This window comes from Eurytemora carolleeae, unplaced genomic scaffold, assembly GCF_000591075.1.
Source record: "Eurytemora carolleeae unplaced genomic scaffold, Eaff_2.0 scaffold1032, whole genome shotgun sequence".
Classification (NCBI taxonomy): domain Eukaryota; kingdom Metazoa; phylum Arthropoda; class Copepoda; order Calanoida; family Temoridae; genus Eurytemora; species Eurytemora carolleeae.
The window spans coordinates 71,245-95,838 of NW_019398312.1; the positions used below are offsets into that span (position 1 = coordinate 71,245).

At 32.4% G+C, this 24,594-nt stretch overlaps 2 protein-coding genes across 7 annotated transcripts; one reads left to right on the forward strand and one right to left on the reverse strand.

Moving 5' to 3' along the window:
* Window positions 1–3,665: 3,665 nt before the first annotated feature.
* Window positions 3,666–10,434, reverse strand: LOC111717212 (uncharacterized). Its single transcript, XM_023492730.1, has 7 exons — window positions 10,324–10,434; window positions 9,404–9,485; window positions 7,905–7,953; window positions 7,159–7,246; window positions 6,318–6,448; window positions 5,748–6,005; window positions 3,666–5,153 (listed from the first exon to the last, which is right to left on the reverse strand). Exons 1-7 carry the CDS (start codon window positions 10,430–10,432, stop codon window positions 4,341–4,343), a joined length of 1,530 nt encoding a protein of 509 aa, XP_023348498.1. The 5' UTR covers window positions 10,433–10,434; the 3' UTR covers window positions 3,666–4,340.
* A 2,409-nt stretch (window positions 10,435–12,843) lies between these two features.
* On the forward strand, window positions 12,844–24,493 carry LOC111717207 (flavin-containing monooxygenase FMO GS-OX5). Of its 6 annotated transcripts, none has more exons than XM_023492724.1 (15): window positions 12,849–13,555; window positions 14,041–14,114; window positions 14,419–14,499; window positions 15,364–15,487; window positions 16,622–16,690; window positions 17,447–17,552; window positions 17,772–17,845; window positions 18,937–19,030; window positions 19,500–19,563; window positions 20,325–20,403; window positions 21,690–21,775; window positions 22,639–22,700; window positions 23,270–23,327; window positions 23,385–23,428; window positions 24,450–24,493. In XM_023492724.1, exons 2-11 carry the CDS (start codon window positions 14,044–14,046, stop codon window positions 21,699–21,701), a joined length of 774 nt encoding a protein of 257 aa, XP_023348492.1. In that variant the 5' UTR covers window positions 12,849–13,555; window positions 14,041–14,043; the 3' UTR covers window positions 21,702–21,775; window positions 22,639–22,700; window positions 23,270–23,327; window positions 23,385–23,428; window positions 24,450–24,493. The 6 variants fall into 6 exon arrangements, with proteins under 6 accessions (XP_023348494.1, XP_023348492.1, XP_023348489.1 ...); XM_023492721.1 differs by having other exon boundaries at window positions 21,734–21,775; XM_023492722.1 differs by having other exon boundaries at window positions 16,622–16,684; window positions 17,441–17,552; window positions 21,734–21,775.
* The last annotated feature ends 101 nt before the right edge of the window (window positions 24,494–24,594 follow it).

A 24,594-nucleotide genomic window follows, 5' to 3' on the forward strand; every position in this document is an offset into this window, starting at 1 on the left:
TGCACTGAGTGATAATAATGATTGTATGCAACACTGAGTGTGTTGAGTGACTGCATCAGAGTTGAATAAATTGTTCTAAAATATGAATGTTTAATATGTTTAATGTATATAATGTATCCAGGGGGAGAAAGCATGGTCAAAGGTAATGTTAAATCGTCTATACGCAACATCCCCCCTACTGAACTTCTAACCTTCTAACTTTCCGACATACTGCAATATTGGACCTGTTATTTTTGTATTATTAGAGGTTTAAAAGCACGTACTAGTAGGTAGGATGTGTACGTAGTATAGCGGATTTGGGGAAGGTCAGAAGTGGAGTATAGCGGATTTGCGTTGGTCGAAAAATACACCATCTGGTCAAAATATAAATTTACATTTTTAATTATCATTTTCCAAAACCTTGTTTTATTAAAAACTATTTTTAAAGAAAATTATGAAAAATCTTTTATTCAAAAACTTTAAATTATTTGGCTTGGATTACTGGTATCAACTATCAACACAATTTATGTTAACCCTATTCCTGCTGGGGGGGGGGTCAATTTGACCCCCCCTGTAGTTTTTTTTACATAACTCAAAAAGTATTGGTCTGAGGCTGTTAAAATGTTCTGACTTTTTCTACATACCCAATGCCCTCCCTTTAGGCCTAAAACCGGGCTTTAATACTAACTGCCTGAGTCCTCAGGCACACTGCCTGAATAACTGCTTTTTCTTGTAACAAACTAAATCTTTGTTTTGACCCACTTCCACTTGTCAGATTATTTAAAATTTTGCAGAAATTTTTACTATATAACTGGATTTTGCGATAAAAATACAATTTTTGCAAATTTGCAAATTTTTTTGCAGATTCTAAAACTAGAGCACAAGAGCTTTCCAATGATGTATCGTTTGTCATATTTGGACATCAAACATGGGATTTAGAGGGGGAGGGGGTCAAATTGACCCCCCCCAAGCATATCCTGGTTTTCAAGTACCCCATCAGAGATAGGGTTAAGAGAGCCGAGGTCGGTGAAGCTACATAATTTGGCTAAAACATGGAATATATAAAAATAATACATCTATCTATATTGACTCTATATCATGATCATGAGGGGGGGGGGTACGAGAGGAGGGGGCGAAATATGTTAAGGAGGTGTGCCGAACCTTATTTCTATCATGATCATGTTTGTGGAACATGTTTAATAAGAAGTCGCCAAATAAGTAAGAAATAACAAAATCTTTCTTCGGCGCCTCGCGCATCAGTTTTAATTCAATTTCTTACTATTTTTTATGTTTTCAACAAAAATTTATCATTATAATTATGGGCATGAAATACATACATTTAAAGTTACAGGAAACTGATGCCCTTAGAAACTGCAGATTAATATTGAAAAATATCAAGAAATAGGATTAAATCGGACAGCAGTCTAAGAGGAGTAAAGGAAAGTACTTCCGGAAAGTACTTCTGGATCAGGAATACATAGACCTACACATATAGTGGGTAAAAGGACTCTATAGTGGATGAATTATAAATAACTGCTGTAACTGTTAAAGGGGACCCTATACACAGGGACTTTAACTCACACTTAGAAATAAATAAAAAGATAAATCGTAAAAAAGGTGAAAATAAATATGGCTATTTATTTATTTTCGCAAATACTGAAATTTACGTAATATGGTATAAAACTCATTGAAAAATTATCAAGACGACATTTGATAAATTCTTCCAATGTATTCGTTATTAGGGGTTTCACTGTACTAGAAAATAAAATAAAATACTAAAAAATAAATAAAATACTAGAAAATAAAATAAAATACTAGAAAATAAACTAAAATACTAGAAAATTAAATAAAACACTAGAAATTAGACTTTTTTTCAACATTGAAATTTAAAGTTCAATCGTTTTAAGAATATACCATATACAACAAAGGGACTGTAAGTGTAATTTTCCTTTAAAACATTTATCACTCGAATATAATGTGAAATAAATAGTCGTTGCTTTCACCCTGAATAATGTTTATTCTGCAGACCATTTTCTCTTGTTGACTTTAAAGAGAAACCACAGTTGAAAGTGATCGATTTATGCTGAGAAGATAATGGATATCTTATGTGTATTCTTGAGATCAGACAAAGTTTTGAAGAGTGCCGATATAATTCGTACATGTAACTCTATACAAATGGGGGGTCACTTGAAATTACTTTTAAACTACGACCAAAACCCCTCTCTCTTTAAAACTCAGAGTGTTCTAATAAGTATGGGGATTAAGAGAAGACTTGAAAGTCGTCTTCGATTTCCGATAATTGATAATGACAATAATACTACAAATGTGTGGAACTTGAGACGATTTAGAAGTAGTCCCTTATTTCCCACAAGGCATTCTGGGCGCTTCGCGCCAATCTTCTATTTCAATTGTGAACATTTTCTTTTTTTATACATTGTAAAACAAAAACGAAAAAAATCGTGGATTTTTAAAATTTAATGGAAATGGAATTTCGTTGGAGGCCAATTTTTGATCATCCATCAACCTTTCCTGGGGTCATGTGAGGTCCCACAAAAAAATTGGGTCCGATCGGTTCAGTTGTTTTGACGTTTATTGGATACAAACAAATAGACAGACACCCATACAAGCAAAGTATATATACTGCACCTTGTAAAAATCATAAGTAGTTTAAAATACAAATTTGCAATATTTACTAAAGTTGTGCCATCCTAGGTTTCTGCTCTATCCTCTCCTTCGTCCTTCATGTTCTCCTCTGCCATCCTAGGTTTCTGCTCTATCCTCTCCTTCGTCCTTCATGTTCTCCTCTGCCATCCTAGGTTTCTGCTCTATCCTCTCCTTCATGTTCTCCTCTGCCAGAAAGAAAAACAAAGTTGTGTCAATATTTTAAACAGTTTCCAAGAGCCAAAGATTTTTTGTTTTTATAGTTTCTCCAAATCATTTATATTTATTTTCTGTAAGTTCTCGCCTAACAAATATTAAATGAATAATAAGAAATAAATAGAATTAAAGTAATTTGTCAATTTTAATATTATAAATGGTTTCAATATTCTCTTTTAAAGCTCAAACTTGAGTACAAATTTCAAATACTTTAGGTTCTTTTTTAATATAACATAAATATATGTGTAAAAAGCAACAGGGATGTCTCACGAAACATAAAAAAGCAAGATGACTTGAAAGCCGTCTATGAATTTATTTGTGACATTTAGTCCGTCAACCTCCTAGTTCTGGCATTTCAAAAATGTGGGGTGTGACCTTTTTATTTTACTGGAGATGTTATAAGAATTGTTTTCAGATTTCAATTTTGTTAAATAAAACCCAAATTGTCGAAATCTGAACAAATTATTTATATCTCGGCCCTCGAGCATCAATTATGCACAAAAAGGCAGACCACATTTTGGAAATGCCATGGGACGAGAGATATTTTGTGATGATATCTCTAGAATGTTACTTCTAAAATTATGTTGACAAATAAATGCAGTAAATGATGCTAAAAATCAAAGACGACGTTTAAGTTGTTTTGTTCCTGGCTTCTTTCGTGGGACGGTATAAATCAAGCAATTTTAAAATCTTCCTAAATTGAAGACGACTTTAATCTCATCGTTGTACATTTCATATTCTGATACACCAATTAATTTACAAGTTGTATTACATACATGCTGTACCTGCCTGCCTGCCTATTTTATAAGCATAGTTATTATATTTATTTATATAAGAATACAGTGAAAATAGAAAAGACGCCAGGGGTGGATGCACATTTTTTTTAGCACAATAATGAACGGCGAAAACAAAGACATGATGTGATGGCGAAAGTACAGCTTAACCCAGAACATATTTTATCTAAAAAAAAATACAAAATTCTAATATTTCAATATAATCAAGTGTGGTGCTCAGTGTGGTGCTCTTTAACAAACAGTTTCCCACCAAAATATATTTGTCACGCTGAGGTCCCCTGCATACGTAGCAGCGTAATACAAATTTTAAAAAATGATTAAAATGATTTGACTTTAAAGGGAAATATTAATTTAGTGAGTCACATTGGTATTCTATAAACATAGGTTTATAGAACCTATGTCGGAACAAAAATGATGGATATATCCTTGTTTTCGATCCCCATCTGTAAATTGACAAATCAATGGTGGTTGGGGATACACAAAAGGATTTATGCAGCAGGGGAATGGAAAGCATGTGTATCTTTTTTTAAGCTAAAAACGGCAATGTATTTTCACAAGAAAAAAGTTTAAAATGTACAGTTGGGAATCTGGTATTTTAAATTGAGGTTTCCATAAAATCCCATTAACAGTCCCTTCATATTTTTTACGCGTCTTTATTCCTTCAGCAGAAGCTGTGGTTAAGTTTCTGTTCTATTCCCATTGATTAAACTTATGAAGAGAGTTGTTCATGAAATATTCCACATAATCACTTTTATCCTTCTCAGAAGAATTTTCTTTTCTCAATCGTAAACTCCCTGCTCTGGATGTTGTTTGATCAGCAAAGGGTTTTGAACCTAATCCAGTGCAAGAATCTTGTCTTTCAAGCTGATCTTCAGTTTGTATTGGATACTTTAATATTTGGCTGTAATACGTATCAGGATCTTTTCTTGGTTCAGTTGGTTTTAAGATCTCCTTGTTCTGATCATAGGGTTGGAAAGTACAGAGAGTTTTAGGTTCAGATTCAGATCTTCCAGACAAGTCTGTATTGTTAGATGGTTCGAATGATTTATCTGGACTGGTATCTTTGTGAAGGGTAGAATATTTCTGAATTATAGCTTCCTTGGCTAATCCAGGAGTTTCCTCCTGACCATCAGATTCATCCGGGGAGCTAGTTGATGGTTCCCTGGGCACACTTTCCTCAGATTCATCACCGCTCTCATTATCTTCTTCAATGCTTTCATCTATTGTAACACTTTCCTCTATTGTAGAGTTGACGAACACGTTTCTAAATGATTCATTTGCAGTGGCATCACTGGTAGCAAACATATTATTAATTGTGATTTCTGCTTGATCATTTTCAACCACGACAGGATCTTCAATAGGAACTGTCACTGTCTCCTCATCATCTACACTGGAGAAATCAATTGTGTGGTAAACATCTTCTTCTGTTACTTGTTCTCCTTGCTTCCTGGGATCCTCTTGTAAAATGCTTCTTAATGGAATCTCTTCTTTTTTCTCATAACGCTAAATAATAAATGAAAATTAGTTCAGAGGCCGAATTTCAAGAATATGAGCCGCGGCTCAAATATGAGACGCTGTTCAAACATGGTTGGTTCCGCTTGGAATTGTATTCAGTGTTTAAACATTTGAACTGGCGCACAATTTGAACCGGTTTTTGGCGGATTAGCTACGCGGTTTAAATTCTTAAAATTCGGCCTTAGGAACGATCATTTGATCAGTTCTCTGTTATTATTCCGCGTTTCTTTAATTCTAACTCCGGCATTTTTAGCTGCGTTGTAAATTGGTTTCCTTAAATATCTTTTACTTTAAAATAATACATTTTTTTGGTTGCTCCAGTAAAAACGTAGATTTGTTATGGAATGAATTCAGGATTCATTTCAGACCTTGTAATACTTTGTCCCTAATGTGCATAGTGCATAATTACTCTGTTCAAAAAAGTTTTGTTTTCAAAATTATTTTCCATTGTCAAAAGTGTGTCAAAAGGAGGAAAGGTTCATGGTTTGTTCTTTCAAGAAAACACCCCTTGCCTCACACATAATTTTATAAACAAAAGAACTGTATATTACCCTTACAATGCTCTTGATAAAATGCATTAACCTTTTCAGTTTGATGATGAGTTGGCTCAATGTTTACATAGAAGGACTCTCTCTTCGTTTTCCTGGGGGGTAGAGTCATGCAGTCCCTGTTCAGGGAGGGTAGGTTGGGATACAGAGATCTCCGGGTTCCAAGCTCCAGGGGCAGAGTTGGATATAGAGATCTAGAGGGAAGGGTTGGATAGAGTGGTTTATTTCTCCGAGGGTTGGTGTGATACAGTTCCTCTTGTTCTACTGAGAGGATAGGATACAGGTTTTTATTCTGAATAGGGACATTATCAACCCATTCAGAATGCCATTTTTATTTGTAGAGAGACATTGGAACTTTGTTTCAAACATTACATGAAAATGTTTAACCGAAATCAAAAACTACTTTTCAAATATGTTTTTGTCATAGATATTAAAAATTGTAAACAATTTGAATAAACACTGTTAACTGAATTTACAATAACAGATTTTTAAGAAGTGTTATAGGTCTGAAACTTTACAGTAAGTATGGTTCTACTCTGATTTGTAATATAAAAAAGTAAACATGTTTTTAAACCAATGACATATGAACTAGTTGATAATATTCCTGAATATGAAAATGGTTGATATTTGAGAATCCTAGGGTTGTTCTGTTGCCTGGTTGATGATTAAACTGCTGGTTGATGTTGGTTATACCAACCACAGTCTGGTTTTGGGTTATTGTCAGGCGGAGCACCTCTACAATATATATAAACAACTCTCTAGATGTTTACCTGTCTACCCGTCTACCTGTCTACATGTCTGCCTGTCTACCTGTCTACTTCACTTCTTGTCAATTTGTCTACTTGTCTACCTGTCCAACTGTCTACTTGTCTTTCTGTTTATCTGCCTATTTGTCTATCTGTCTACATGTCCACCTGCCTACTTATCCATCCGTCTACCCGTCTTTCTTTTTTTCGGCCTATCTGTCTACCTGACTACCTGTCTACCTGTCTACATTTCTATCTGTCTACCTTTTTACATGTCTAAATGTATTTCTGTTTCTCTGTCTTTCTAATTTTCTGTCTACCTGTCAACCTGTCTACCTGTCTACCTGTCTACCTGTCTACCTGTCTACCTGTCTCCATGTCTCCAAGTCTACTTGTATACCTGTTTATCTGTCTACCTGTCTACCTTTACCTTTCTACCTATCTACCTTTCTACCTTCTACCTGTCTACCTGTCTACCTGTCTACCTGTCTACCTGTCTACCTGTCTACCTGTCTACCTGTCTACCTGCCTACCTGTCTACTTGTATACCTGTTTATCTGTCTATCTGTCTACCTGTCTACCTTTACCTTTCTACCTATCTACCTTTCTACCTTTCTACCTTTCTTCCTGTCTACCATTCTACCTGTCCATTTGTATATCTTGTCTATATCCTAGCTTTCTTTCTGTCTATATTCCAACCTGTCTGGGAAGTCTGTGTCGCTGTCGAATTATTTCGTCTGTTATTGAATTTTCTCCAAGCCGTTTCAAAATCTTCAAGTACCGGAATCTGCAAATTTAAAATATATTCCAAAAGTTGTGCGTTGGTTGTTAAAGGTATCAAAATGTATTTTAAATAGTATTGTAAAACATGTTTATGAACATGTTCATAAACATGTTCATAAACATGTTCATAAACATGTTCATGAACATGTTCATAAACATGTTCATAAACATGTTCATAAAAGTTCCTTTTCTCAACCTCTTTATTCAATCATTTAACATAAACCTATACTTGAAATTAGTTTTGAAAACTTCGTTATTTCAATGTGGATAGAAAATTCTATGCATAAGAAAACTAAGCTGAAAAAGAAAAAATAAAAAAAATAGAAGGCAAAAATTAAATGAAAAAAATAAACAAGAAATTTTATGAAAACATAAAATCTAAAAAAAGAGAACATGCGATTTTAGAAAACAAAAATGGAACTGTGAAAATAAATGAAAAAAAAAAGAAAATTTCAAGAAAAAAAAATAAAAAGGAAAAAATTAAAAAAAAAAAAGAAAAGCAAATTTAAGAAAAAAAAAATGATAATGTGAAAATAAAATGAATAAGAAAATATTTCATAAAAATTCAATAAAAAAGAGGACATGCAATTTTATGAAAATAAAAATGAGAATGTGAAAATCAAATGAATAAGAAAATATTTCATAAAAATTCAATAAACCACCTGAAAATCCTTCGCAAGAAATATTTTCTCTATCCTGTGAATGATGCAACTGAAAAATTTTTAAAAATGTTTTTTTTTTAATTCAACTTTTCTCGATATCGAGATCAAAGCTTAATCTCGAACTTTTGTTAATCTGCAGATTAATTTAATATTCGATGTCCCGCATGGTAAGATGACTTTATACCCAGTCAGTGTTTAAAGTGGACATAGATCAGGGAAGAACTGGAGCTTTGGTCAGGGGAGGAATAACTGAAATGAAAAAATTAAGCATTGATTCTCCGATAAAAAATGCCTACAGTGGATATCGAGATAAAGCTATCTGTATCCAACACAAAAGTGTACAGTGAAACCCTTAATAACAAATACATCGGGAGAATTTATCAAATGTCACCCCCCCCCCTCTGGACAAATTTTTTTATACACCCCTGAGCAGTCCTCCTCAGAGAGATTTTTCCTTAAAAATATTATTCAATCACAGAACTGTGGGCCACCAAATCTATTCATGGTCATCATGCCTCAAAAAATCGGATGCACAGGGGTAACCAATAAGAATACGAAGTTAATGACGACAGAAAAACTTCTAAATCGACGTGAACGTTGAAAATAGACTTTAGAGTTTAAGGGACTGTCCTTGTAATTTCAAGTGGGGTTCCATTTCAAAAGGAACATGTCCGATTAACGATGGTACCCTTTATTTCTTTGTCTAACCATGTCTAGAAGATATCGTCGTTTTCTAGTATTTAATTTTAATATTTTAAAAATACGCAAGTAACTTTTGGAAGAAACCACAATTGAAAATCAATTTACGCAAATTTCATTGATATTTCAGACACAGCTTTTAAGGGTACCGTTGTGATTTAAACATGCCACAACCCCCCTCTTTTAAATGATTTGCCTCATTATATCTTAACTTTTTGTAAATATACAAAACAATCTTTTTTTAATAAATCTAAATTTAAAAAAATAAAAAATCCTGTTTATTGAGAGGTTTAAAAAATTTGGGTTATTTACAGAGTTCACGAGTTTTGAAATATTCGGAGATATTTGGACCAAGCTTGAACTTTATTAAACAAATCAAACGAAATCGGCAAATTACAGTTTTGGAATTTCGGATTTTTTTTGGAAATTTTAAAGACAACTTAGAAATGGTAACTTTATAAATATGTTTCAGTGCCACCCTATTGCCAAAGTGCAATCTCTAATTATGCAATAGCATATTTGCATTTTGCCTTGATAGGAATGTTTTGATTTAATAGTATTATACAACGTTAAACACGCATTTTATTCTTTAGCATTAAATAAATAAAACTAGCTGAAGAGCCCAGCGTTGCCCGTGAAATGAAAACAAAAATTGAATTTTTTTTTGAAAAATTGTTATATAACGATTGAAGCTAGTTGCTGGTTGTCACATCCTAGGACATAAGTGACAATTTCCCTTTTCCCTATAACTATTACATGTTAAATATTTGAATTGACCCTTGAGTTACTATGAAATTTACCTAAAGAAGAAGAGAATGACCGCTATGAGTAAAGTAGCTGCCAGGACTATTTCAGTTACATCTGCTTCATTGCCACCATTTTCTAAAGATAAACCCCTTTCATAAACCAACTCATTCCCGCATTTTCTAAACATAAACCCCTTTCATAAACCAACTCATTCCCGCATTTTCTAAGTAAAAACAGAGCGGAAAACTTTAGAATTAATAATATTGAGATCAATGAGGAAGGGGTGGCTCCTCTAAGGGTTTTGGAATTGCTCCCAGGGTTTTGGAGTTCTCCCAGGATTTTGGAATTGCTCCCAGGGTTTTGGAGTGCTCCCAGGATTTTGGAATTGCTCCCAGGGTTTTGGAGTGCTCTCAGGATTTTGGAGCAAAATGTGAAAGGAACTAGTTTTTGTCACAAACTCTAATTTTCTTACCGTTATATCTCTGGAACCCGATGTCGTAGACCTTTGATATTTCAAACTATGAATTCTGTTAAGTCACCAAGTCTAAGTTTGAAATATCAGAGGTTGTAAAGGAGAACTCTGCTACCCCTTTTTTACCGTATTTGTTCAAATTTTTGCAAGGAAAAAAATCGCAAATTTCGGTCCAAGTAGCCAAGGTTATGTTTGAGTTGGCCTCATACAACTCAACTAATTCAAGGTTTTTTTGATGGTTAGGTTCTACTTTCGTAGTTGGCCCTAGAAGACTTCTTCATCATTTTCAGAAAAAAAATGATCCCTTAAAAAATGTTTAATTGATTGTTTTATTTTATCACTGTAGTGAAAACGCAATTTTTAAAGGCAACAATTCATTAAAGATTTTTTAGGCAAACTTTGGATTTTTTTCTGAAAAAAGATAAAGATATTGATATGCATTGGACCAACTTAAATTTTATGTATCTAGTTAAAAATAGATTTTCAATTTAAATGAATTACCTGTAGAACATCTGATGATCCTAGAGAATTGATCACAAATACACGTCACATGATCATCAAAAGGATAACAATGATGTGACATTCTTTCCGCCCTTTGTACATTTGACATTTAGGTCTAAAAAATATAAGAGTACATTTTTTATACATCCTAGAATCAAAATCAAATGTTAACAAAATTTAAAATACATGCAGTAAAAACCAAAAAAAGGAGTGACTATCGTCTTCATTATATCATTAGGTGCAAAATATATTACCAACCAAGATACCAACCAAATATGTCCAGGGCCCAGGGGATAGATTTAAAGAAATTATTGTTGATAAATAGAGCTAGAGAAGACGACAATTATAACGCTGTTGACTGTTAATCACTGAATGATAATAAGTATAAAGAAATTAAATGTTTAAAAACATTGATTTTTTTTAATACCACCGTATAGTGGAGAAACCCTGTGTCTCTTTGCTAAAGCACTGCATTTATTGCATAAAACTTGCTGGATCGACTGTACATTGGGTAGCCAGACTGGACAGTCCTACCGAATGTATATAGAGTACGTTTTACACCGGCACTGACCAAGCAACTTTTATAGTGTTGTGACAGGGTTACCCACAAAGGATAAGACTTGTGCAAAGACGACTTGTAAATCTTAAATTTGACGATCCCAAGGTTCGATTGAGTACTCTGACTTAAAAATATAGTTATTGGATTGTTTATTTAATGATTTGTAGAAATAAATAAACTTGTTTACAGTCCACACTCCTCTGCCACTTTGGTATTTGAAAATTGGCGGTACAGTTTAATGTAGGATTGCAAAGGTTGACCCAGCTCGTATATTCAAATGTACAGTTGTGGGGCGTGAGTGGCGGGAATCATGAACATTAGAAATCAAACATTATTAAGTCTTTCAAAAGGCTCATCTTTGTGGGTAAACCTGTACTTGAAGTAAAACATAAGTTTTACTGGACATTGAAGCAGAGTGGAAATAAAATTCCAGTGCTGAGATGTTTCAATTACAATTGTGTTAAACACTGAACATGTAGGATAATTAGATTCGAATAAAAGATAATGAGTTTTTAATTGTGGAGGTTATTTACTTGGGTTCTAGTTATCCTGTACACTGGGTACATTTTACAGCCTCAGAACCAGCATCCTCCATCCTCTCTATATCCTCCAGATAGATAGATAGATATATAGATAGATAGAGAACTAATAAATATTATATATTATATATATACAAATATTTGTAATTTTGTAATTTTTAACTGAAAAACAAAAAAGGGGCCAAGAACATATTTGATATATATTACCTATAATGCTTTCAAGGCGCTTCACGCTTCTTATTTTTAGGGACAATTAGCTTTGAAATTTTGTTTTCATGCCGCCATTTTGAAAATAAAACGTTCGCAGATTTTTTAGGATTTTGGAGGATTTAAAATCCTCACTTTCCCTGGGGTCAAGTGAGATACCACAAAAAATTTGGATCCGATCGGCTGAGCCGTTCTGACGTTTATCGAACAAACAAACAAACGAACGCCCAATCAAAAAATATAAATATAAATTTCAAATTACAAAATATTGATGAAGTTTGTAAGTTGGTAAAAGTCAAATAAGCAATATATTATGTAAGAACATAATCATTCTTTGTGTTACTGAGATCTACTCACAAGACCTTGAAATGTTGAATTCTTGATTCTTTTTTTTTGTTACGTTATTCTGACTTAGTAAAACAGAGTGTCAACAAAATCTGTATGTAAAAAAAATTCTATGCTTATATTTTTAATGCTAGCCGTTAAATTTGAATATTATAGAGTTATTTAAATTCTAATAGTTTTTTCCTTTCAAAGAATAAGAATCTAAAGACGACCCATCAATATTCAAATATAATGACCTCAAGGTTAAATAAAGATAAACATAAAGGTGGGTATCGTTTTATCTATATACTTGTATCTATATATCGTTTTCGTCAGATTTTTCCTAAAAAATGGCGTTGTTAAAAAAAAACTAATGATGGACGAACAAATTTAATCGTTCAGAGAAATGAAAAACAATCTTTTTCAAAAACAAATGAAAATAAACACGAACGATTGAAATCGTTTGAACGAACTTTAAAAAACGATCGTTTTTTACTGAACGATCGAATTTTTGAACAAATTTTTGAAAAAACGATGGTTTTTTACAGTACAAACTATTTTTTTTGAACAAACGATTTTACTGGACAATCGGTCATTGAGAAAACGAATGAAATAGATGGAAAATGAACGATATTTATGAGTATGAACGAAATAAATTTTTGAACGTTTTTAAAAACTAACGATATTGTGATAAAGGATAAAAATTGCTTTCTCAGAAAAATAAAGTTGATAAATTAAACTTAAGAATAACGTTATTTTTAACAAATCTTCCTTTTTCCAGGACACCATTAAAATTATGTTTTCGTAATGCAATATTATGCCATCAGATTCTTGCGTATTTTCAATTATTTTCCTAAATTAAAACTTTATTTCTCGTTCAGTTCTATGTACAGATTCAAAGTACAAGCTTCTAAATCATTCTTGAACTTGAAATTCAGGGGAAGTTTGCTTAATACCATGATAATGTTCCAAAAGTGACAAACCTTTTTTGTTGTTGTATTAAAACCATTAGAAAAATCATATTATTCGCTTAAGAATGGAAAATATATTATAGAAAACAATCTCAGCAAAAGGACGACGCCATTTTAAGACCGTGAACATTAACTTAATATAGAGACAGTCAAGTCTTTTTTCTTTCCGCAAGTTAAAGAGACTGAGGGAAACCACAATTAAAACAATCCGTTTTCAGACCGAAAAATAACAATAACTCATAGAGGTTTAGACTTTAAATTTTTGAATCGGAAAATGGATATTTTTAATTATGTCTTATAACTCTCTAGTCTGTATATTACTGCCCTTGTTGAAACACAAGACGTTTCAAAAATGGGCCGGTCGTAATTATAGGTGACCCAGCTCCATATTAAAGAATTGCATGCTTAATTACAACAGTACTCTTTAAACCATTTGCTTAGTAACAATGAGGAAGATATCGTCATTTCTCCATACATGTGCTGCATAAATCCAGAAAAACCGGAATTAAAAATTACAATTTAAAAAATCAACGATCATTATTTTATCTTGAATCTAGCCTGTTACCTTTACAATGGAGGGCAACTTGAGTTTAGGTTGTCAGTTTATTAAACATGGATGCTTATATAAATAGGTGATGATTGAATATTTGTCTCACTCCAGTGCACCCGTAATAATATAACAATATAGTTAGAAAATAGCAAGCATCTTATTTTAATCGCCATTTTCTTCAGATTTCAAATCCAAGTAAAATATAAAAAATAAAAATTGTTGAGACTATCTCAAGTGTTTACTAAGTGACAAAATCTCGAGAGTATTGGCAATATTTGATGAAATGAAAGTAAAATCTGATACGATCAGATGATACTTGGACAAGTTTTTGTGAAAATTAACGGATGGTTTTGTTGACAAACAATAAAACCCGTTCATTTATGAAAAAAGAAATTAAAATAAAAAAGTGCGAATGAATATTTGAAAAGTTTCTTTTTTTGATATTGAATGTTTAAAAAAGTATGAACACATTCCCAGCTCAGGTTTAACACAATTTATTTAAATTAACTAGTCCCCTCTATTTTTATACATTTTGTTTTTAAAGTGCTATTTTTGTACTTTTATCAGATAATGGAGATTGCAATTATTGGAGCTGGAGCTGGAGGTCTCTGTGCTGCCCGGCATGCATCAGCTTCTTACAGGTCAACCCGGAAGTGATTTTGAAATACTTTATACTTTATTCTATAAAATGAATGAAATGCACAGTAATACACATCTGTTTTTTTTCAAAATATTTCTCCAGTCCCATTATATAGTAAATTAAAAATTACTAATTCTAGCTGAAGTTTCACTGTTTTGTCTATTCCAAAAAAGTCAGAAGCACCGTATACTGACTTTTTACTTTTATAGACTAAATAAAGTTGCTGATAAGTCCCCATCAGAACCATCCTTTTAAAATTGTCTTGCTGAAAAAGTTCAAGTTTTTATCTTCTGTATTCTTTTTAGATGCAAACCAACAGTATTTGAGAAGTCTGATAGAATTGGAGGTGTGTGGGTGTATAATCCAAAAACGGGGAAAGATGAAAAGTAAATAATATTGAAAATAATTCTACTGAGCGTCTGTCTCAAATTCAAAGTTCCTAATCTAATCTTAATGTTAAAACTTTTGATTCCCGAAATTAGTTGTAGGTACAGGGTGTTCCACGAAACATGACAGTTGGTAAATAGTTTTGAATGTCGTCTTCCACACATTAGATGGTAAAGGCTTTATGTTGTTTCTTTCTTTTAAAAATCTTTTGCTCAAATATAATTTACTTTGAATTTAATTTTACGATAACATGACTCCTTTATAATATTTTTATTATTGTCTTGGGTATTAAACAATTAAACAAATTATGGAAGAAGACATTCTAAACTATTTACCAACTGTCATGTTTTGTGGGACACCCTGTATCCCTTATAAGTGATGTTTGTGGGACACCCTGTATCCCTTATAAGCTTCATGTTTGTCAAAGTTAATATAAAGCTCAAGATTGAAGACTTTCACCTTTTCACAAAAACTTCTGATCTCTGAAGTCGTTTAAAATATGAATTCTGCTATACATAAAATATCATCAATTCCTTGAAAAGGTCAAATCGTGATTTTTGACAAGGTTTTGAAATACTGTGATGTTATTTCAAGTGGAATGCCTGATCCTCGACAGTACCCTTAACATCTTGTTTTATCAAGAATACAGGAGATTTACATATATTTCTTTTCAAAACTTGTTTCTCCATAAAAGTTGCGTGCAGTTAATGCTACTGCAGGTACACACACAATGTAGGAAACTGCTAGAATTCAACACATTTTGGGAAAGAAAAACGATGATGACTTCCTCGTTATTTCTCAACTATAGCCATTCTGAAATCAATAATATCTAATATCTAATATCTAATATAATTTTTTGGTAGGGGTGAAAGGATAGTATCAAGCATGTATAGAGACCTGAAAACTAATCTTCCAAAGGAGATTATGTGTTATCCAGATGTTCCAATGAAGAGCTCAATTAAAGATTCATTTATTCATCATTCTCAGGTCATTGAGTCATTTATTCATCACTCTCAGGTCATTTTATCATTTATTCATCATTCTCAGGTCATTGAGTCATTTAATCATCATTCTCAGGTCATTGAGTCATTTAATCATCATTCTCAGGTCATTGAGTCATTTAATCATCATTCTCAGGCCATTTTATCATTTATTCATCACTCTCAGGTCATTTAATCATTTAATCATCACTCTCAGGTCATTTTATAATTTATTCATCACTCTCAGGTCATTTTATCATTTATTCATCACTCTCAGGTCATTTTCTCATTTATTCATCACTCTCAGGTCATTTAATCATTTAATCATCACTCTCAGGTCATTGAGTCATTTATTCATCACTCTCAGGTCATTGAGTCATTTATTCATTACTCTCAGGTCATTGAGTCATTTATTCATCACTCTCGGGTCATTTTATCATTTATTCATCACTCTCAGGTCATTGAGTCATTTATTCATCACTCTCAGGTCATTTAATCATTTAATCATCACTCTCAGGTCATTGAGTCTCATCACTCTCAGGTCATTGAGTCATTTATTCATCACTCTTAGGTCATTTAATCATTTAATCATCACTCTCAGGTCATTGAGTCTTTTAATCACCACTCTCAGGAAATTGAGTCATTTATTCATCATTCTCAGGTCATTGAGTCATTTATACATCAATCTCAGGTCATTGAGTCTTTTAATCACCACTCTCAGGCCATTGAGTCATAAATTCATCACTCTCAGGTCATTGAGTCATTTAATCATCACTCTCCTTTCATTTAGTCATTTATACATCATCTTAGGTCATCGAGTCATTTATACATCACTCACAGGTTAATGAGCCATTTATACATCATTCTTAGGCCATTAAGTAATTTATTCACAACAATTAGGTCATTGAATCATTTTTTAATCACTCTCAGGTCATTTAGTCATTTAAACATAACTATCAGGTCATAAAGTTACTTTGGTCTCAGTCACTCAGTTTAACGAGCCATTTTCTCATAACGCCAAGATCCTAAAGTTATTAGTTCTCTCATGCTTATTCAATACTCAGGCCCAATAATCATTGTATCCCAGCTACGCAAATCTGTAGACAAGCTTCAATATTGGTTAAACTATTTGTCTGTTTAGGTTTTAGAATATCTAGAGGAGTTTGCAGAACAGTTTGATTTAAAGAAATATATCAAATTCAACACCAAGGAATCAACTAAAACTCTTACTTAGAAAGGGATATTTAACGCAAATACAAGCTACACTAAAGGGACTGTAAGCGGAATTACAAGTGACCCTCCATGCAAAAATGACAATGCCCTATTTACAACAGAACCTTTGAAACTTTTATCTCATAAATAGTTTGGAACGATTTTTTGGTTTTTCTAGGTTCAAAAGTATTCAATTCAGATAATTCCGCCATGATTTCCTACAGCAGAAATGTGCAAGTCACTTTTGAAATTGTAAACATTGAAATCTCAATTATACTTGATCAGACAAAGCTTTAAAGGGTACCATTGTAAATCGGGCATTGCCTTCTTTGCACGGAGGCCTGGGTCACTTCAAATGTCGCTTTCAGTTTTATTAATTCCATTTATTGAGTTGGAAGTAACACCTTTTTGACCTTTTAGACCTTTTAGACCTTTAATCAAAAATCATTGAGTCTTTTTTCTTTTCTTTTCTCTATTTTTTTTGTATTCTATAATACTCTGTTTGAGCCAAAATTTTGAGTTATCCTTGATTTTTCATCTGAAAATCAATATTTTTTCATTGCAGTTTAAAACGAAAAAAATTTCGATTTAAAGTAAAAATTTTTTTTTTTTAGCCCATATTACCCCCGGAATACTCAACGGTTTCCTCGAAAATTTCAGCTAATTTGGCTCAGCTGTTTGGCCAGCTATAGCTGACATATATATCTTTGAGCGAAAAGCTTTATTTTAAATGGTAAGAGTAAATTTTGACAAGGTTGTGAACATACAGCCAACTGATCCCAAGGAAACTGAAGAAAACAATAATGAAACATGGAACGGAGTCGAGAATGGTGATCATGTGATTGCAAAAGAGAATTCAGGTGTGGGAACTTTTGTATTCTGAAGATCTCGATCTAAATGCTTGATATCGATCTTTAGTTAATCTGTAGATTTAGTCTTTATTCGATATATATGGGTTAAAGGAAGCTTTGATCAGGGGAGAAATTACTTATGGATCCTCAAATTAAAAGTGCCCAGAGTGTATATCGAGATCAAGTGAACGGGATTATGAGTATTCTACACAAAAGTTCCCAATATAGGTTCTATTTGTCAAGTTGAAAAGAAGAAATGGAAAATTAAATATTTTAACTCGGAGAGCAATAAAACACAGTTTGTAAGTACATATTAAAAAATTATCTATTTAATTTTTTTTGTTTTGCTTAAATTTAAACTTTTAATAAATTTTACTTGTATTTGTATTTTGTAAGCATGTAGCTAAGATATAAATATTTAAAGTTTAAAAGTGCAGGAAAGTTTTTATGATAAAAATTTTATCTAATCTTCTAAAAGACAATCTTCCAAAAAAGACAGCTATATTTAGTAGTCTTCTTGATGGGTATATTTTTTTAAGTTTTCCCTGTTCTTCTTACTCTTTTAGGAGTGCATCCTTCAAAAGTGTGTCCTTAAGGAGTTTGTCCTCCAAGAGTGTATCCTTCAGTAGTTTGTAAATCGAAAGTTTGTCTTTAAGGAGTTTGTCTCCCATGAATTTGTCTCCCATGAGTTTGTCTTCCCTGAGTTTGTCTTTAAGGAGTTTGTCTCCCATGAATTTGTCTCCCATGAGTTTGTCTTCCATGAGTATGTCTTCCATGAATTTGTCTTCCATTAGTTTGTCTTCCATGAGTTTGTCTTCCATGAGTTTGTCTTCAATGAGTTTGTCTTCAATGAGTTTTTCTTCAACGAGTTTGTCTTCCATGAGTTTTTCTTCCATGAGTTTGTCTTCCATGAGTTTGTCTTCCATGAGTTTGTCTTCAATGAGTTTGTCTTCAATGAGTTTTTCTTCAACGAGTTTGTCTTCCATGAGTTTTTCTTCCATGAGTTTGTCTTCCATGAGTTTGTCTTCCATGAATTTGTCTTCAACGAGTTTGTCTTCCATGAGCTTTTCTTCCATGAGTTTGTCTTCCATGAGTTTTTCTTCCATGAGTTTGTCTTCAATGAGTTTGTCTTCCATGAGTTTGTCTTCAACGAGTTTGTCTTCCATGAGCTTTTCTTCCATGATTTTGTCTTCCATGAGCTTTTCTTCCATGAGTTTGTCTTCAATGAGTTTGTCTTCCATGAGATTGTCCTCCACGAGTTTGTCTTCAACGAGTTTGTCTTCTATGAGTTTGTCTTCCATGAGTTTGTCTTCCATGAGTTTGTCTTCAATTTGGGATTTTTGCCTTGGAAGTTTGTCATGGGAACCGATTGGACAAAACAGTTTTTTTGAAGGATTACTTTGATGCTGTAATAGTGTGTACTGGCACATACGCAGAACCTTACTATCCTGATATACCAGGTACACCTTACTATCCTGATATACCAGGTACAAAAACTATTAACTCAGCGTTCAGTTCATATTACAAACAGTTCTTTAATGCATTAAAAAAAATATCCTAAATTGTTTAAAACATGCGGCAGCGCTTGTCAATGGTAATTTTCATATTTACTCGTAATATAAATTTATACATTTGTTTTCTCTGTTTGTTAGTTTGTAGGGAATAGCTTGGTCTTGAGATTAAGTGGGTCCATATTTAAAGGGAAAATAGCTAAAATCGTTATTTCCGACCTAGTGCGGGTAAATGGTGGAAGTAACTATGTGCAGTGAAAGTACCCTAGGCGACGCTGGGTTTTCAATCAAGTATAATATATAAATGATAAAACAGCGTCAGTTTAAGGGATTTTTGACCGAATTAAGTCTTTTTTTTAACGGCAAGAATCAGGAATGTTGTCGCTCAGAAAATGGTGATTTAGAATCAAAACAATTTACATATCTAACTTAGAATACAATTTAGGTATTGAAACATTCCAAGGAAAGGTTATTCATAGCAGTGATTATAGATATGCTTCAACATTCAGGTATTTAAATCCAGGGGACATAAGTTCAAGACTACAATTTGACCCATTTTTGGCACTGGATTTGGAAATGTGCCAAATCTGCAAAGTTATCTTTTGCAATAGTATAAATCTTTCAATCCAAGCCAAGTAAAAACAAATTACAACATATATTTATTAAAGGCGGGAAGTGCTTTACATTGATTTTTTTACTTCATTCCACTCTAAAGGTGTAAGAATCTATTTTGGATAATACCTATTTTCAAACATATCCCTACTATTTAAATCAACATAAATTTTCAAGCATTCACACAGTTTCGTAACAAAACAAGATTTATATAAATCGTTTAATTTAACCAAATCAAAATTAAAAGATATACTGTTCTTTTACATTTTAAAAAAACATTGAAGACTTCGTGAAATCATAATTTTGATATATTTTTGTTTTTACAATCAGATTTGGCTAGAAATGCGGGTAATTATGAATAATTTAAAGAGCAGAAAATTTTTTCATCTCTTTACTCCGCATTTATAAATATAAGTGGATTCCTCATATGATTATTATAAAAGATTATTTATTCCATTTATTCCTAATAAGATAATTTCTGATTTCAGTAATTCAATCTTATAGTAAATTATGGAAATGGATTGCGGCAGCTGATTATGCTCAAAATAAAACGTAACCATGATTCGAATTCGTGAAGTGTTCAAAACCGGGAAACTTTTTTTTTGACTCACCCTGTGTATAGATTACAGATTTGACTGCTTAATCTAAATATTTTTAGGAATGAGGAAGTTGTCATTCTTGGGGCATCTTTTAGTGGAGCTGATATTGGATTAGATCTTGTTAAATCAGCTTCAAAGGTATAATATATCCTTCAGTGGAGCTGATATTGGATTAGATCTTGTTAAATCAGATTCAAAGGTATGATATATCCTTCAGTGGAGCTGATATTGGATTAGATCTTGTTAAATCAGCTTCAAAGGTAAAATATATCCTTCAGTGGAGCTGATATTGGATTAGATCTTGTTAAATCAGATTCAAAGGTATATATATCCTTCAGTGGAGCTGATATTGGATTAGATCTTGATAAGTCAGCTTTAAAGGTATAATAAATCCTTCAGTGGAGCTGATATTGGATTTGATCTTGTTAAATCAGATTCAAAGGTATATATATCCTTCAGTGGAGCTGATATTGGATTAGATCTTGTTAAGTCAGCTTTAAAGGTATAATAACTCCTTCAGTGGAGCTGATATTGTTGCTGTATTGATCTTGTTAAATCAGATTCAAAGGTATAATATATCTTTCAGTGGAGCTGATATTGGATTAGATCTTGTTAAATCAGCTTCAAAGGTATAATATATCCTTCAGTGGAGCTGATATTGGATTAGATCTTGTTAAATCAGCTTCAAAGGTATTATATATCCTTCAGTGGAGCTGATATTGGATTAGATCTTGTAAAATCAGCTTCATAGATATAATATATCCTTCAGTGGAGCTAATATTGGATTAGATCTTGTTAAATCATCTTCAGAGGTATAATATATCCTTCAGTGGAACTGATATTGGATTATATCTTGTTAAATCAGCTTCAAAGGTATATTATATCCTTTAGTGGAGCTGAAATTGGAGTTGATCTTGTTAAATCAGCTTCAAAGGTATAATATATCCTACAGTGGAGCTGATATTGGATTAGATCTTGTTAAATCAGCTTCAAAGGTAGTGAAACCCTTAATAACGAATACATCGAAAGAATTCATCAAATGTCGTATTCTTCACTTTCTGATAATGGAATGTTGCAGATATTTAGTNGTCTATTTTTTTTTAACGATCTGCCCTTGAAAAGTTGGCCCAAGCACATGTTTCTCAACTGTAAGATTATTTTTTTTGAAGGGGGGTTGTGGAGGACTTAGTTAGGCTAATTCTGTAAAGTGTTTAAAAGATCAACTGATCTTCAATAATTCAGTTAACAACGAAAGGATTTCTTTTGGTAATAGGGTGTCCCAAAAACTCTATATTAGGTACTAGAGCTCTCATGATTGTTTGATTTTTATATTTTAGAACATTTTTTCATTTTCTAAGATCCATATCCGAATAATGAACTGTATTTTGGTCCTTGAAATTCTTAATAGTGTCTTCTCTTTGTAGTGGAATAGCTAGATGTTCAGGAGCTAATACATTTACTTTATTAGATGGAACTTCAGTAGAAGCCACCTGTCTACTCCTTGCTACAGGTTAGAAGTGTTACTACCCTTAAAGCTAGGAACTGTGAACATAAGCCATTAAATAATTTAAAAAATTTTGATTTAAAAAAATCTTTGAAAATTTCGATTTATATTTTTTTAAGTCTTTGTCTACTAATGAGTTGCCTAAAAAATGTCTGACAATTTGATCAAGCCGTTTGGCGGCCATCTATAGGATGAAGATAAAACCTTATATGTTTATTTATATAAGCAAATAAATAATAATAATAATAATAATAAACATGATTTCAAGTAACTCTTCATTTACAGAGTGTCTTGTCCGATTTAGAACGACGCCCTTTAAACCCTTTATAACTGGACATTTAGTACCCGGCAAATAGATTCTAGTACAATAGATGGCAACGTAGAATTTGTACACTCTCGGTACAGCTGTATTCTCACGTCACAAGTGTCAATTCAGTTTTATAATAAAGTGCTTATCTTACAGTAAAATAAGTGCAATTAAATGTATTCTTTATTTTCTGTTTTTACACTTTTTTATTTAATCTTTAAAAACCTGTCAACTAATCTGAGAAATTTTCGTTTTCCTTGTTATATTTGACACTTATGACGTCGTGTATAATTGGTTCATTTCTCTGTTGCCACCTATTGTACTTGATAATCAATTAAGTACCCGGGAACCGCTAATGTACACATTGGGTAGTCCAAGATGCCACTAGAAATTACGGATTCAATCCCTTAAATTATGATTTTGGTTCAAGAGAAAAAAATGATCAATTACAATAGAGTAAACATTAATTAACACATAATGGAATGCTCAAAGAACTTTCTACCGTATAATCAATTTGAAATTTAAAATTTTTCTAAAAATTTTAATATTTTCTATTTCTAAGGATTTGATTACAGTTTTCCATTTCTTTCTCCTGACTGTGGTTTAACGGTGAAGAATCGTGAGGTAAACAGAACTTCCCTTATTACTTTTTGATAAAAGTAGTGCAAAGCATTTTTGTAACGCCTTAGGTAATGATTTCACCGCTCTAACTAACTAATGTTTTTATGTAATACGTTTGCCATAAGTAACACTATTAAACCAATTACACTTACCGTATTGATTACACTTGCCATAATTACAATTAATTAATTAATCATTTAATTAAGAAGAAGCTCATTAACAATAAGGTTAAGGTACTACACTATATTGGAAAAGTATTGTATTGTCATTGATCTCTTCACCATGCACACCGGACTAACCAGAGTTAGAAGCATTCGTTTTATTACATTTAAAATAAAAAGTCTTTTTGTTTAAATTCAATAATCTTAAAACTTGCGGATTGTCAAAAAAGTATCTAAGAAAAAAGGCTAAAAAATATGTATAATGGGTCAAATTGTGATCGAAAGTCACAGCTTTCTGAAATATAGAGAAAACCGTCAAATCCAGGTGACCAAGCTCTTTCTACCAGTATCTTAGTGTTTATGTCTAGCTCTCCCGGCAGTATTATTAGAAAACTAAAGTTTGCTCTTTAGATCAGTCCCCTGTACAAGCATGTTATAAACATAGAGCATCCAACCATGGCTATTTTAGGTAAACAAAAAAAATTAAATGTTTTAATATTTTTAGAAGTTCTAAGATTTATTTTAGGAATTCTGACCCATGTCATTCTCTTCCCCCAAGTGGACCGCCAGGTAAGGAACCGTAAATATTGTTTACGAGTGTCCGATTTACAACAGTACTATAAATATTGTTTACGAGTGTCCGATTTACAACAGTACTCTAAATATTGTTTACGAGTGTCCGAGTTACAACAGTACTCTAAATATTGTTTACGAGTGTCCGAGTTACAACAGTACTCTAAATATTGTTTACGAGTGTCAGAGTTACAACAGTACTCTAAATATTGTTTACGAGTGTCCGATTTACAACAGTACTCTCTAAACCTTTGTTAGAGCAACAATGATTCTTAAAAGCATGTTTACCTTTAAACTAAATTGTTTTATGGCGGATCTCTTTAAGAGTGACTTACGGATTTATGCAACAGGAGAGAAAAAAAAAAATTGTTAAAATTCAACAGTTTTCTTGTCGTCAATTTACATGGAAGGTCCATATAATAACTAGGGTTTCTAGCGAAAGAAAATTTCGCGAAAATTTTCGTTCGTTTTTCCCAAACTTTTTCCTTAAATTTCGCATTTTTTCTTTAGAATGAATTAAGCGAAAAATGCTAAATTTCGGGAAAAAAAAATTCACGGGAAAAAAAAAATTCCACAGAAGCCATAAGTATTGTAGCTGCAACAAATAGCGCAAAGAAACTTGTGCAAATTAATAATTTCTCTTCGGTTTTTTTTTTCGTAAAAGTTTTGCATTTTTTCCCCAGAAATTTTCGGATTTGTTTTTTTCGCGCAATTTTCGCAATTCTTTCTCGCGAAAATTTCCAATTGTTTCACGAAGCAGATCAAAGCGAAATTTCGCAAAAAAGCGAAAATTTTCGCATTTATCTCGAGCGAACGAAATGCCAAAACATGCGAAATATTTGGTGAAACTTTTTTTTCGCAAAAAATCCGAAATTTTCGTGAAACGATTTACCCTTATCGCTAGAAACCCTAATCATAACGCAATTATAGTTCTTTTATTACAGATTTGGAAATTATTCAACAAAAAAATCATAGCAAAGAATTTATGAAAGGAATTAAATGCTTAGAATTATTTTAGGTCCAGTTTTTTCTTAAATCCCTGAATGACGATCTACTATTGCCTTCCAAGGTTTGAGACATATTATCTATCATAAAACAAAAATTAAGATTTTATGGGAATTGGACCCATAAAACTGTGAAATAGAAAGACGACAATTAAAAAT